A 15,475-nucleotide genomic window follows, 5' to 3' on the forward strand; every position below is an offset into this window, starting at 1 on the left:
TAGTTAAGATCGATAAATCGAATTATCACTGCTTTTAACGTGGGGGCGAAAATAGGAACTTTCATCTAAAAGAGTATTTCCTAAATTACCTGCATTGTAATCGTCCAGATAAGAATATAACAACCCGTTTACCAAATGATATCACCATTGCATGTTGCTATTGTCAAGTGATATTTTTACTCTATGTTTACCTTATTAATTTGAAAAGTTATGTAATAATGCAAGAGTCATGTTAATTCGTTATCGTAAGACTAGAAAATAATTAATACTTTTGAACTACCAATTTAATCCGCAAACATTTTTTCTAACGGTTTGAAAATCTGAATAGTTACCAAAAATGTATTTATTGTACTTATTGAATGATTTACATAAAGAAAAATAAATAGTTTGGAATAATAATGCTTCTTTCTTTAGAAAATAACGGAAAATATTATAAATAATCTAACTATATAAAGGCTTAGGATAATGAATTTACTTATCCATACATATTTACGTATTTCTCTCCTTGTTGTTTTGTCGGAAGAAAGATTTGCATACCGTCGTAATGAGCTGAAATGTTCATTTTTCTCATATGTGTTGCATTCGGTTTTCTATTTTCCTTGGTAGGCCCTGCCAAACCTCACATCCTTCTCAGCTTCCTTTCGAGTTTGAATGCTTAGACTGCGGGAAGGGGTTTATTAATGCTATCCCAGGAATCGTATCTGGACCCATCATGTCAAATCCCCTCTCTGTAGGCATGGAACGCATGACCGACGGACATGACGAAGTACGAATTTGGAAGTGTATTTAGACGGCTTCACCAGCTTTTTGGTCCTACTACCGGCTTGGAAATCATATGCTGACATTGGAAAAAGACTTAAGGATGCATTAAGGACACTTATAGGAATGAGGTTGCAATGAGAATGCGATAAGTAATTTTTAAAATGCCCTTGATTTCTAGAGGTTACGCTAGTTCTCATTTAGGGTTTTTATCATCCAAATGTTGCCCAATTTGGTTTATATACCTGCCTACTTCTTTCCCTGTGTTAAAGCGTCCTTTAAAAAAACTTTTTTTTTCTGATGGACGTTTTACAAATTCGGAAAACAAAGTTTCTTTGTCATGAGAAACATTTTTCGCCCTTCCCGTTTTTTTCATCGCCAGGATCTCGATTTCTTTTAATTTAAGTATGCTTTTCTTAAAGAAATTAATTTGAAATTAGTCTGTCAAATTGATATAAAAATGTTCGTGCTCCGTAAAAATATTCATATAAAACTCTATACAAAATCGAAAGAGCCAAAGTTAGGGTGAACTATCTGTATTTGAATTAGTGGTTTAGTTATTGCCCAAACTCAATCTCAGTCGCTAGTCCAAGAAAATCGGTTAACAGACTCGTTATTACCTACGGAATGTTTTGCAGCTGCAACACTTCGGTAGAGAAAGTAAAAGATTCACTATTTCTCACACGTCCGGCCACACCTTGAATATGCAACGAGCATATGGGATTCGGTGCAGAAGGATTTAATCCGTGAACTCAGTAACATTCAAAGAAATGCTGCGCGATTCGTCAAAAAACTTCTACGGTCGCTCAGAATGCATAGTATAAATGTTGAACGAATCAGCTTGCGAGCCGCTGGAGGCTCACAGGATGCGCAATAGGCAAAATTGCTTGATCAGTTGAGAATATATATCTTTAAGAGTGACATGGAGAACATCATATTAGGACCCCACTATATTTCCAGATCCGACAGGAAAGATAAATTGAGAGTGATATTTTGCCGAACGGATAGGTGTGGGAATTCGTTTTTCCTTCTTACCATAAAGGGCTTTAATAAATGCCAGTCGTAATTTCGTTAGAGCATTACCTTTTTTGTATAAACGGCTGGCGTCCCAACATTCCCCGCCATACGCCTATTGAGGCGGCTTGCGGGGGAGAATGTAGATATAGTTTTATTGAAATTATGATGAAATACCATTAATTAATATAAACTTATGGGCGAAACAGAGGTCACACATACCTTCAAACTAATTATTCACGCTCGCCCGTGATGATGCTATGATATATTTAGGTGGGGTGAATGAGCCGGCCATGGTGTTTTTCTTAAGGTGAGGCCAATAGTTTTCTAGATCTAGAAATATTTCGGTATGATTATTGAAATTTTTTTAAAATTTGAAGAACTGGATAACATCCATTCGGCATATATATTAACAGGCGTCGGATTATTTGAGGTGAAAGAGTTTATATACCAATTTATTATTTCCTTTGGGTCCTTAGAGCTAACTGTGGTTCTCACGTCCACTCGAAGGACAGCGTTGGTGCTTGAAAACTTTTACTATCGATCGAATTGCAAGTATTTATGTTACTTCAATATAATCCAAATGATTTCAAATACGACTGCACCTTGTTATGCAGTAAGAATTGTAGTAACTATGAGTAGAAATTTCACTCAACAGAGATTTGACAGTAATTATCCAAAAGGACTCTAAGATACAACCACTACTACCTCCCGTGCTTATTCCCTCCCCGTGAATTAATCGGTTTAGAAATAAATGTGCTAATGTTAGATAGAGGTATCATTTTAATACCTTTAGTCGTTAAAAAATTCAGCATTTACGTTTTCTTGATTCGTCAGCATATATTATGTGCGTGTTAAGGATTATTCACTTAACAAATGACAAATTGAATGATTACTTCGGACGCGAACCCTCCCAGAACTTTACCGCAACTACCGCGATTGGGATGACATAGAGGGCGAGTGGAAATATAAATCTAAAGATAGGAAAAAAATCGCCACGGAGCCCGAAAGAACGCATTCTGATGGCCCAAAGAATGCGTGGACGTGTATTTCCTCACAAAATTACATTCTTCTCTTCTTCTTCTTCTTCCTTCCAGGATTAGGCTACTAAGCCTGTTCCGGCTCCACATCACCATCTTTTCCTTGGTCTTCCTATACTTCTCTTGCCAAATGGTTGATATTCCATTGCTTGCTTTGGAATTCTTTCATTTGGCATTCGAAGTAAATGTTCTTTCCATCTATGTTTGTATTCTTTTAATTTGTCAGTGACTGCTTGGACACCCAGTTCATCTCTTATTTGAGTGTTTCTTATTTTATCCAATATTGTGCAACCTTTAACTGATCTTAAAAATTTCATTTCAGACGATTCTATCTGCCTTAATTCCTTCTTTTTTGTTACCCAACATTCTGATCCGTAGAGTACAGTAGGGACTGCCATCACTTTGTAAAATTTTATTTGTGTTTCTCTTCTTGTTTTTTTCTTTAGAGTTCTTCTGATAGTGCCACATATTCTCTGGAAAGTGTTAGCCTTATTTATAATATCTTTTTCCTCGTCATATGTTATGTCGCATCCTCAGTACTGGAAGTGCGACACTTGCTCCAGGACTTGATTCTCAATAACAATTTTTGTTCTTATCGGGTTGCTTCCTAAAAATGCCATAGTCTTTGTTTTGTTTTTTGAAATTCTCAGGTTGTATAGCTTGCTCAACTCGTGTAGTCTGTGTACTGCCATCTGGAGTTTGTCCTCTTTATCTTGTATTATAACCTGATCGTCAGCAAACAGCATCGTATTTAAGTATTGAGATGGTCCTATTTCTATGCCTGGTGATACATTATTCTCTTTCCACATTCTTAGAACGTCATCTATGTATAGATTAAACAAGGTTGGGGATAGGCTGCAACCCTGTCTAACTCCACGGTTAATGATAATTTCTTGGGTGATCTGTTTCCCTGTGTCAATTACAATTCTGGTGTCTCTGTATAGACTCTGGGAAGCTTTTATCAGATGTCTAGGAAACCCTCTTTTCTGCATAACTGACCATAACATTTCTCTATTTACACGATCGAATGCTTTTTCAAAATCTATGAATGCCAGATGCGTTTCCAGATTGAACTCTCTTTGTTTTTGAATTATTTGTTTTAAAGTAAAAACATCGTCGATGCAAGATCTTCCCTTCCTAAATCCAGCCTGTTCTTCTAATAAAATGGTATCAGAGATAGCTTGTAGTCTAGTATTTATTATTCTACTGTAAATTTTGTATGCAGTATTTAGTAGGCTTATACCTCTGTAATTCTCTGGATTATTTCTTTTTCCTTTTTTAAACAATGAAACAACCTTCGCCACATTCCAATCCTTTGGGATTTCAAGCTTTTTCCAACACATGTTGTATAGATGGAGGATTCTTATTTGTAGGGATTTGTAGACCTCCATATTTTATCAGCTCTGATTCAATTCCATCTATGCCAGCAGCTTTCCTATTTTTTGTCTTATTCAGAGCACATTCTAGTTCTTTCAAATCAATAGGGTCTACTCCTATTGTTTCCTCTGGAGTGTTGATCGTATCATCTAATGTTGGATCATACCATAATCTCCTATAGTGTTCTATCCATTCTTCCTTCGGTATAACATTTAGTTGGGCAGTATCTTTCTCTGATTTGTTGAGTTGTTTCATCAGTTTATATGCTATTTATTGCCTACCATGAATATCATCCTCTACTCCACTTATAAATCTATCCCATGATATCATATGTGCATTCCTTATTATTGCTTTCGTGCGGTTTCTGACCCTGTGATATTTTTCTTTCGTTTCCTCTGTTTCTCTCTGTAGGTATTCTCTGTATGCTTTGTTTTTATTTTCGATGGCCTGTGCTATCTCTTCGTTCCAGATTTTTAAACCTCTTTTCCGTTTCTTTTTATTTCTGGTGCCCAAAACTTCATTAGCTATTTGTAAAATAGCTTTCTTAAGATTTTCCCATTCCTTATTGATGTCATGTTCTGGTTTTATCTGTTCGAGCAGTTGTGTAATCCTGTGTTGGTACAGTTTTCGAATACTACTCTCTTTCAAAAGGTATGTTTTGAAGATTTTCTTTACTTGACATTGTTTCTTTTCCGTATTATGCTTTTTCCACCTTGCCCATAGTTGTATTTTTGCCTTAACAAGGAAATGATCGGTGCATATATTTGCTCCTCTATATACATGTGTATCAGTTATCCTCGAGGCTAATTTTCGGTTAACAATTATGTAATCAATTAGGGATCGGTGACCCCTGGCTGACCAGGTGAATTTATTGATATCTTTTTTCTTGAAAAATGTGTTAGTTACTTTTAATTCGTTGAAAGTTACAAAATTCTCTTAATTTACTTCCATTTTGGTTCAGATGGTCTTCACCATGTACTCCAATCAATTGTGGAATTGGCTCTTTCCCAATTCTAGCGTTAAGATCACCAGCTATTATTAAGTAGTCCCTGTTATTTAACTTCCCTATTTCTTTTTGCAGTTGCTCATAGAAAATCTCCGTTTCTTCCTTTTTCCCATCTTCAGGTGCATATGTTCCAAGTATTGTTAAATAACCCCTATCAAATTTGAGTCGCACCGTTATTATTCTTTCGTTTATGAAAGTGTATTCCCTGATATTATTTTTCCATTTTTTTGTCTATTAAAACACTCACTCCACAACGTGCTCTTTTATTCTGATCAACTCCACTGTATATCATTACGTAATCTTCCAAGTCTTTTGTCCCTTTGAGTTTCTTCTTTGTTTCAGTGATGACCGCCATATTCACTTTGTATTCTTTAAGGGTGTTGTTAAGTTCTAACTCGTGATTGCCTAAGCCTTGTACATTCCATGTGGCTATGTTTAATATATCCGTTATACCCGTATTCGTTTTTTTATTACATTCACTAATTTACATTACAAAATTACATTCGTTAATCTTAATTTCGATTGGAATTTTGCTCCTGAAGTTTGACTCCAGCTTCGGTACCCCACAATTAGTCGCGTCCGTCCTCGTCGGCTCTTAGTGCGTGAGGGAAAAAGATTAAGATCGCTTCATGTATCAACCTTCTGAGTTGTCGCCAACCCTGCCATATAAGTTAAATGGGACTCAGGGGTGTCTACATACCATTAAAACAATTGCACAACTTCCAAATTAACGCTGACTTGACAATGCGGGTGAAGTAGGACCTTGCTATAAAGAATAGTACACACTTGTTCTTATTTGCCAATGTATTCGTTACCATTAATTTAGTAGTTTTTCGGTAATTTTTGAATTATCGGGAATTATGAATCAGATATTATGTTTCACGTAAATACCGTCGCATATTCAGCGTTCGCTTCTCCTCCTCTTTCGAAATATTACGGTATCAATCAGTGATCGGAGGCGGCGCCAGCCCCATAAAAAGAATAGCGGACTAGTAGGATTAGAAAAACTGGAGTTTTCAGAAAAAGAACTGAGAAACCATATTCTAGTGGAACATTTCTAGTTTCAAGTTTTAATTCCCTTAGCTCAACAACCGATTTTGCTGAACCCTTGACTATTTTGGCCCATTTGTTACGTAACTGAGGGATCTTGAATTTTCCGATTTCACTGAGGATTTTGTCTACGCCTCGGGAGTCAAAAGACGTAATGATTTGGTCACTCTTTAACTACGTCCTATTACCCTCCGCACAGATATTGTGGTAGTAATTCGAATTTCAAAATACGACGTATTCATTCAAAATTTCATGGCGGGGATTAATGGAAGAGCACTATTCGAAAACAAATATCAATTCAAGAACAAATATCAATCTCATGGCTCATTTTACATTTCAAAATATGAATGACATCGGTTCACAACGGAAAAAAATCATGCAAGAGCTGGAGCTAGGCCAGGCCAACAATTATCCTAAATCAGACAAGGATGAAGGGGATAACTAATCCTCCGTCATTCCTCTTTTACCCAATATTTCAAGGGCCTTGGGAATAACTTCCCTCTCGAGTTCATCCTCGGTTTGGCAAACACGTGCATCATAATTGCATTCACTCTTGGTTTCCTTTTTTTCATTCAGGACAGTGACGAAATTTTGGTAAAATGCCCGTCTCGGCATTAATTCGAATCTAACTCCTCGCACGGCAGCTAAGGTCGCCAATCCTCGGGGACAGCAGTTTCTTCTCTGCATCGTAGGCAAGCAGTTCGTTCTGTAAACGCGTTTGTATTGAGAGTATTTCTATTTGTACCGCTTACCCTCCATAATATAGTCTGAAGTGGAATTGCTGTTCCTCATATGATGGAGTGAAAAATTATTTCTGAACGAAAGGGAAAAGAGTTCAACTTTTCAATAAAAAGTGAGTATTAACTACATGATTACTTTTTTCGTTATTTAATTGATTATGTGCCTTTTAAGTCGTTTACGATTTTATTTTTGTGCACCGAACAGAAAGACAGCCGTGCCTGTGAGCTGTGGACAACAACGGAGACGAATTATGTCAAAACCTCTGGAAAATCAGATGAAATATACGTGCAGTGCGTAAGGAATTAATCCATTTGATATGATATTGTTTCGTGTGACATTAGTTATCATGGTACGAGATTTCGGCACTGAAAGGCCGGGTAAAAAAGAAGCGATGTGTGTGTGGTTGAGTGAATGGAGTGATGAATTTTGTGGAGTAAGATGATTGGTAATAGTGAATGTGCTTTGTGTGCGGCAATATATTATCTATAATCGACCAATATGTGTCTGCAGGCAACGTGTGACTTGAGAGAACGAACGAAGGCGCCATATTCCAAAGCGGATATTGTAAATTTCCAAGTAAGTCACCTAATTTTATACGTTATTAAGGTAATCCATATTATGACTATAAGTTGAAAGTGAGGGGAGGGTGTGTATTCAGCTGAATATAGTTTTACAATTTGAACGATGAGAGTCCGTTAGATATGGAATTTTCCAGAACATAGGTGGTAGTAGCATATCCTAACCACTCTCTTTATGGCGGCACCTGCCCCGGAGTTGTACATCTCGGCTTTCGTGATTAGAGAGAAATTGTGTGTGCGTAATTTGTTCGTCATGACTTTTCTCGCTTATTTTCCACCTGGTCATGTATTCTGCTGACGACGTAAGGAAGACTGGTTCCGCCGTCTTTCTCAGAGAATTTGGCTGGGAGCTGACTAAATGACACGGTGTAGAAACCGTCAAAATTTTACTTCATTAGTTTGACAGGAAATAATTCTATAATTTGTCTCTCTGGCCCTAAAATTTTTGGGTGAGGTTCTCTATGTATGATTGTATTTCTAAACCCATTCCAAGGCCTGCTGCGAGGCACCTCTTAAAGGGTTTGGCAAATGATTGTGTCCAAATAAAACTCACCGAGATCCTAACTTTTCAATATAAATTAACTCTGCATGAAACGTTTAGGTACACATTATTGTCGCCCAACCATTCACAGTAAATATTTGAACATATCTTTAGGAGTGCACAGTTTGCGAATCTTAGATATCATCTATAGACTTAACGGTGTATTAAGTAAGTAGGGTACACCTAAAAGTTGGGTTTATGCATTTCGATGACTAAACGAGCTTTTTTAAGTTTTTGAAGGGGTTTAGGTTAATTTTTTCTACGGAAAGGCTATAGAAAAGTAGACATTTGTTGGAATGATTTTATGATAGAACCTGATCAATTTTGAGTTTCTGTTCAGGTTAGCTTCTGAGAAACAATATGTTTGAAGCAAAATTAATCTCTTGCGGCGGAAAATGTAATTGTAAAATAATAGATAAGAAAACTGTAGAGTAAGAATAAGTTTTTATTTAAAGGAATGAGAAATACGATTTTATAACAGACGGACTATGTAAGAATTTGGACGTAACTTTTTCATTACGAATATATTTAGACGAACATTTCCAACATTTTTCAAAATGATTTATGCGCGAGCATTTCTTCAATTATTATCATTCCTTTTCCTGTTCGATATGTTTTCTCACCAGTATTGTGCGAAGGGTCATTATCATCATTGGTATAATAGACGTACAGATTTATATTTGCGTGGGTGGGGATAATATAACGAGCTTGCGTATATCATAGCTTTATTTCATTACTCGGATCCAAGAAATCCTCATCCAGGGTATTTGGCATGGAATTAATTAATGCATAGTACATATTTTAGTGCATGTTGGATGCAGTTTCTATTTAATTCAGTATGTACCGCATTAGTAATTTCCTCGATCTTAAACTTACTACTACAAGTAAACGTAAAGCATATTTTATCCCATGAAATCTTGCACATATTATATATTGCAATTATGTAGTACTTATGATTTTATACTTAATAATTATCGGATCGTAATGAATTGAGGAATTTCGTAGGTAACTAAATGTATGCTATTTTAACTTTATAAAATTTAGATTTTAAATACTTGAGCATTGAGCTCAATATAACTTGCAGCTTCATTCTTTTTTTATGAAGATCATGTTTATACAATGGCATCGTCCCTGATTACCGATGGAAATTTTATTTCATTGTTTTCATGTCATATTAATTTTTATTCTGAAAATTATATTTTCTCTGCATTTATTGAATCCTACATTTTGCGATAAATGGCCACCCTCTATTAACTAAGGATTTGCGTTTATTTAGTAATTTACTTTTCAAATTTTATCACAATAATTCATTCAAATTATGTGTAATATGTATTAGAATTTTAATTTTCTCGATCTTAACCGTGCTACTACAACTAAAAGTTGAACGTATTTTGGCTTCTGAGATCTTTGATAACATTTTCATAAAACAGAACTTAAAGTCAATTCTCTCCATCCTTATACATTACTTTCTAATGTCATAAAATAATGTTTTCTATCTGGTGTTACACATATTAATTGTTAAATAATAATAACTTGATGGAGATTTTTCGGATGTACTCAATTTGACGGGAAGTATAGATTATACTTGTCATAATATGTATTTCGAATACGTTAGTAATGAAATTTGAAAATTTTTAGGTTATTTCATTTATGTAAAAGTCGTAAATTTTGAATTACTCTTCGTTTCTCATTACCCATGGAAGGTTTATTTTCCTTCCTATCAAGCCATGTTAACATCGATTGTGAAAATTATAATGCTCTGTAATTGCAATACATTAAATGTTGCGACTTTGCCGTAAAAGGCAAGCATCTAAGTATTTAAGAGGAATTGTTTTTATTTTCAATTTCCTTTTGTTGAATTAAATGACATATTATCTTTTTGTTTTGTTAATCGAAAATAATTTCCACGAATGCGTTGGATGTCCAATGAGAATGAGGCTTGCTCTAAAATCCGTTACGGAATGGGCCAATGGTATCGTGTAGTCACACCATCCACTTCAGGGGGCGGGGGAGTGCGTGGGGGAGGGTCGCTGCAATTGCAACGGTGCACTAGGGCTATAAATAGGGGACCTCTATTCTGTGACTGCACATTTTTCCTGCGCTTCGCGAACAGAGTGGTTGAGAGCATAATAGTGATTTGACGTCGAGTATCTCGTGGATTGCATTTGCTTGCATCACATCTGTTGCACTATTTGTTGTCGCGCATATCTGACGCATTGCAATGGATTCGTTCAAATCTCTTCTGTGCTTCATGGGAAGCAGGACTGATGATGATACTCCTCGCTTCGACATCCTTGGAAGCCTCCCTCCGGAGATGGTTATCAACATACTGAGGTTAGTTTTGTTAATCTTCTTATTCCAATTCTATTTAATTACATCTTTACTCTTAATATCCATTAAAATAAATTAAATATTACATTTATTCCCCGATTGAATAAAGGTTCTCTTTAGTTAAAAAGTGTGAAGTGAAAAAGTTATCGTAACAAGTATAATCCAGCCAGTTTTAACTATACGACATTTTTCTTGGAACATATGAATTGATGAATTGCATCATGCTGAACTGTTAAACGATGGTTATCATTGCATGCTAATATTTCGATTTGATATTTGATTTCACTAGTTTGAGTGATTTTTAATTATAAACGACAGGTAAAAATATATTGGAAATGGGAAGGAACTGAATTAATGAATGAAGAATATAATACGGTTAATTTATATAATCTTAGCAAATCAAAGAAGCCGCTTTGCGATTTTCAGAAAGGTCTTTTAAACTCTTTGATTATTTCAATAACACACTTGGCTCTCTCTATGAATATAGATATTTAAAAAAATCTATTTGCATGAGCTATCTTGTAAATAATTGACATTTACGACCAGTGATTTTTAAAATATTTGTTGTTTGTTGCTAATGTCCACCAATTTTAACATAGTTGTTATCCCTTACGTATGGTATGACATTTTATTAATTTCTCATTTTATTCCAGGATGCTGGATCCGGCTTCTCTGCTGTCGTGTGCCCTGGTGAATAAGTCGTGGATGTGTTACGTGAGGTCGCACCCGGAGCTTCGCTCCCGCGTCCGTCGGCACCTCCGCCGCATCCGCAAGGAGAGGTCCGAGCCGCTCAACGTCCGCATCCGCGCCCTCCGCCGAGCCCCCAACGGCCAGCACCCGATACCACCCGCACCCTTTGCACCCACGGGCAACGAGGCCTATGAGATGAGGACCATACGATCCAACAGAGGTGAGAAGCATCAGATTTTTTAATTTATGACTCAACGGAATTTTGTGGCAGTACTCTATTCAGCGATAGATTGTAGGAATGTATTACTTGTCTACCCGTGTTCTTGAGTTGTTTTATACCATAAGCTTAATATAAATGGAAACTGCATTTTTACTATTTATTAAGGTTCTTGCACATATTATTGCCACTCTACTTGTCTAATCATATTTATACATCACACAATGAGAATGCATTCTAGAGTTTTCGCATAGTTTTAGCAAATTTACCATATATGCACGCTATGCTGCTAACAATTATCCCTGTTTTACCACAAGGAATTATTTTAGGCGCCTCTTATGGTAACAAAGTAATTCCTTCAATCAAATATAAATAATGATTTGCGATTAGCCGGTAATAATGGCTAACATCATTCTCTGAAGAGATCGATTAGCTAAATATCATGATTCTACCTCGTAATCTTGTTTCGGTTTTTCATGAATTAATAGCTCGTGGGGGTTTTTGTAACAAATTCAAATCTTTTGCTCGGTTACTTTTTCCGAGAATAACTTCTCACGGTTTATTGAGCATTGGAGTAATTTATTATAGGTTTTTGTCTTTTAAAGAGCTTGCATCTCGCCTTGTCTCTATTCCATTTTCATTTTTAATATTTACTTTTATCTAAATTTATTTTATAGAAATATAATTGCAATCTCTTTCTTTACAGTTTCATCTCCGGTCAAGAAACATGAGCCTGTGGTCATCACCAATAGCGGCCAATCGCTGATGAAGTTGACCTTGCGCAAGGCCAAGAAAGCCACTCGCAATGGTAAGCGTTTCTTTCACATCTTAATCCTTTTTCTTTATTTTTGTCTAGTCTATTTTGTGCTTTAGATTAATTTAGTCACGCTCTCTCATTTGATCACTTTCTGTCGAAGTTTAGTAATTACCTTGTCTTGTCAGTGACCGATATTATTGTGAATTTTTTGAACGATATTTTTATCAGTCACATACGATTTATGATATATTTTATTACCTGATTCTGATTCATGTCGCGGTGCAGTCACAGGCAATTATATTCGGTAAATGATTATTTTCTTTTGGAGATTTGCTTGACCATATTTATTACATAGCCAGCCTAAGCCTTCTATTAAGTGTCATATGGAATTTAGAATATTAATCTAATGGTTTCTTGTCTTCATGAAATACTTGTGTTAACATCCACTTTTTGTTTGTCTTTTTAGCCGTGAGCAACGTGCTTGGTCTCCCTTCCGCCACGATGTCATCATCTTCGAGCTGGTCGTCTGCCAATGCCTGCAAACGTAGCCGTCAGGAGATTGCTGCACGTCGGAAAATACGCATATGACTACTCTGGATTAGCTGTTTCTTTGACTGTACATCACTATTTTTGTGCTTTGTGTTATCTGGAATAAATTTTAGTGTGGAACCTGACTTATTGTCTTTCATTATTCATAGGCAATAATGTCCCATTTTTGCATCCTTTCTTAGCAGTCCCCACGTTTTAATTTAGGAAGAGTTTCCCGTCAAGTGTCAATTGATCCCAATTAAGGAGTTTATTGTAACCTTTGCTGGTTTAAAGCGGGCTTATTTTATATATTATTTACAAACGGAATACATACTGTTACAGTTCGGTTGGATTAAGGTTTCCACTTCATCACTTCATAGAATGCCTATTGATTAACATCGTTGACTCTACGTTTTTTTCACTATAACTAGGGTTTTGGAAAGGATATTAATCTTTAACACTTCCTACACAACACCTCATTTCGCTAAATTATATAGAAACATAAATGAATGGAGATGTATCTTTTGCATTATCAGATACAAGTCACAGTTCCTAGAGCCTGCTTATGGAGGGTATTTGATTTGATTACAGTATTCGTTTATGGTGATATTACAATGAAGTTGCTGTGACTAAGACTCATAGGGAACGAATAACTTGTATAATTAGCCACTCTTTAGTTTCGAGCATGTGGGTAATATTGCTTTTAAAAATTGGCCCCCGCAGCTAGTGCGAAAGACATTTATTTTTGCAAAGATACAACATTGGTTATTTCCGATGTCCTCTTTGGTCTCAATTACCTGTTTGAATTACACTTTCACTGTCTCTAAATCCCCTGCTATCATCGTCGGTTGACGATGGAGTTCCAATTGAAAATGTTGACTATTATCCAGCTAGATTAAGTTCCTGCCGATGATTAACCTCTTTTGTCCTCCAAATTACCGAGGTGATATTCATGGCTGATGCCATAAATCGTCTTATTCATGTATATGAGGTGAGAAAAAAAAATTCTTTTTTATATTGCCCTGCATGATAGTGGTTCAGATAGGATGTAACCACCCGTTTAACAAATAATATAACCTTAGCATTTTACTATATTTTACGGTCGTATGGAATTAATACACCGGTATTTTTACGATATTTTCACTGTTTTAATTTTTACGTAATTTTTAATAATGTGGAATTGACGTTAATTCGTTACCAATAAATATGTCTTCTTACTCTTAAAAATTACAAAAAATATAACTTTGGTGGTATATCAAAAATAGTAATTATGAATTGGCTGGAAATTGCGATGTACTTTTTATTTTTCGAATTGGTATTGAATTTTTTTTCCAGCAGCCTTAGTATCTACCATAAACTTCTGCACTGCTCCCTTCCGAAGTTTCTAGTAGGAGGGGGTTTATAAAGACCTTCTATGAATGAAATGATGTTAGCGCCCTTGGCTGGAGTAAGATAGTTTTGTTTCAAAATCCGAACATGTCAAATCCACTGTCTATACACATTGACTGCACGAGCAATATTTGAAGGTCGAACTTGGGAATATACTTAGACAGCCGCGCCAGCCTTGAGGTCCGCCGTTGAGGAGCTCTACAAGCTTGGAAGATATGCTCTGACGTTGAGATAAGACTTGCATCATGTGTAGTACATATACATTTCATTAGAGTCACGAAAATAAAAAAAGCAAACGGTATTTGAGTAATGGAAGATTGCAGTCGCATGTGACGACAGTAGAGGTATTGAGAGGATAGGATGATAGATCATTATCACCAATGAGCTTTTTCGACCTTCTCATTTCGCCAGTCCAACATACGATATTGAAGAATTTTTCATAAAAAATTGTCTGAGCGAAACACAATTTGTTTACCGTTTCAGTAAAAGGTAAAACTTCCAGGCGAGCGCCACTAAAAGTGATGATCCGCTTTAGAGGTCTGGTATTTTCCTGACATTGAACAATCCGATCGAAAGGTAACGCACAGATCACGAGGCGAGTGAGTTGAATGAAACATATTATATCACGGTGTTCCTGTGAGGTTACGAAAGGAACTCCACTTAGGGCCGACTTGAATGCTACTTATACATACACTATCTTACAGTACGTTTAAAAATTGATGGTACCGGCAAGGACATTCCTTTTGGACATGGTTGAGTCTATTTTGAAGAAGTCCCTTCATACGGGGGTGTGGGTGAAAAAGCCCAATTTTGCTCGGGACTTGACTTCGTTCAAAGTCCATGTTCGACTCTAAAGCGCTTCCCTTTCGCCCTCTATTGTCACGCCACAGCCACCGTCCTCTCCGCTCCCTGGAGTTCTGTGAATTCAGGGGCTATCGGGTTTTAATCGAACTGTAAGAGCCACTTTCATTAAGAAATTGCTGCAATAATGGCTCAAAACAGAACCAAAATCTTTCTCTTATTGGTTCCACAGCCCCGCTAAATAGGATAAGGATGAAGTGTTTTATAGGCAGTAAATCTTCTGGGTTTCCTTCCGCTTTTATCCATGTCAGAAAGGAAAAACGGGAGAACAACTACCAACAGTTAAAATCTCCGCGGAAGCCTACATGGTCACTGAAGATGATTTCTATTATTTCTTCATTCTAAACATCTTACCTACGAGGACGCATACCACCGCTCTCCACCGGTCTGTTTTGGTGACGGTTTAATATCGTCTTGGAGCTGTCAGGATAAGCGGTAAAAAGTTTTCTGTATCACATTTAGAATATTAAAATATGTAAAATAAAATATGAGAATAGAATTAGGAGGTAAAGGGACAAAATTTTAACTTTGAGATACAGGTAAAATTTTAAAATGGTCCGATGTCTTGGAAACAAATCAAGATGACAGCCAAAGAT

The 15,475-nt window shown here is 36.3% G+C and overlaps 1 protein-coding gene across 4 annotated transcripts in view; it reads left to right on the forward strand.

Moving 5' to 3' along the window:
* Positions 1 to 12,769, forward strand: part of LOC124155551 — a 40,022-nt gene extending 27,253 nt beyond the window's left edge. Inside the window, exons 1-6 of one of the 4 annotated variants that reach the window (XM_046529468.1) lie at positions 6,707 to 7,099; positions 7,192 to 7,563; positions 10,369 to 10,440; positions 11,091 to 11,347; positions 12,051 to 12,152; positions 12,568 to 12,769. In XM_046529468.1, the coding sequence (XP_046385424.1) occupies positions 10,421 to 10,440; positions 11,091 to 11,347; positions 12,051 to 12,152; positions 12,568 to 12,689 (501 nt within the window). In that variant the 5' untranslated portion in view covers positions 6,707 to 7,099; positions 7,192 to 7,563; positions 10,369 to 10,420 and the 3' untranslated portion in view covers positions 12,690 to 12,769. Of the gene's footprint in view, positions 1 to 6,706; positions 7,100 to 7,191; positions 7,564 to 10,163; positions 10,441 to 11,090; positions 11,348 to 12,050; positions 12,153 to 12,567 lie in introns of those variants that run through there. The other 3 variants (XM_046529471.1, XM_046529464.1, XM_046529467.1) reach the window with 3 other exon arrangements.
* Positions 12,770 to 15,475: the final 2,706 nt, after the last annotated feature.

Source organism: Ischnura elegans, chromosome 3, assembly GCF_921293095.1.
Source record: "Ischnura elegans chromosome 3, ioIscEleg1.1, whole genome shotgun sequence".
Taxonomy (NCBI): Eukaryota; Metazoa; Arthropoda; class Insecta; order Odonata; family Coenagrionidae; genus Ischnura; species Ischnura elegans.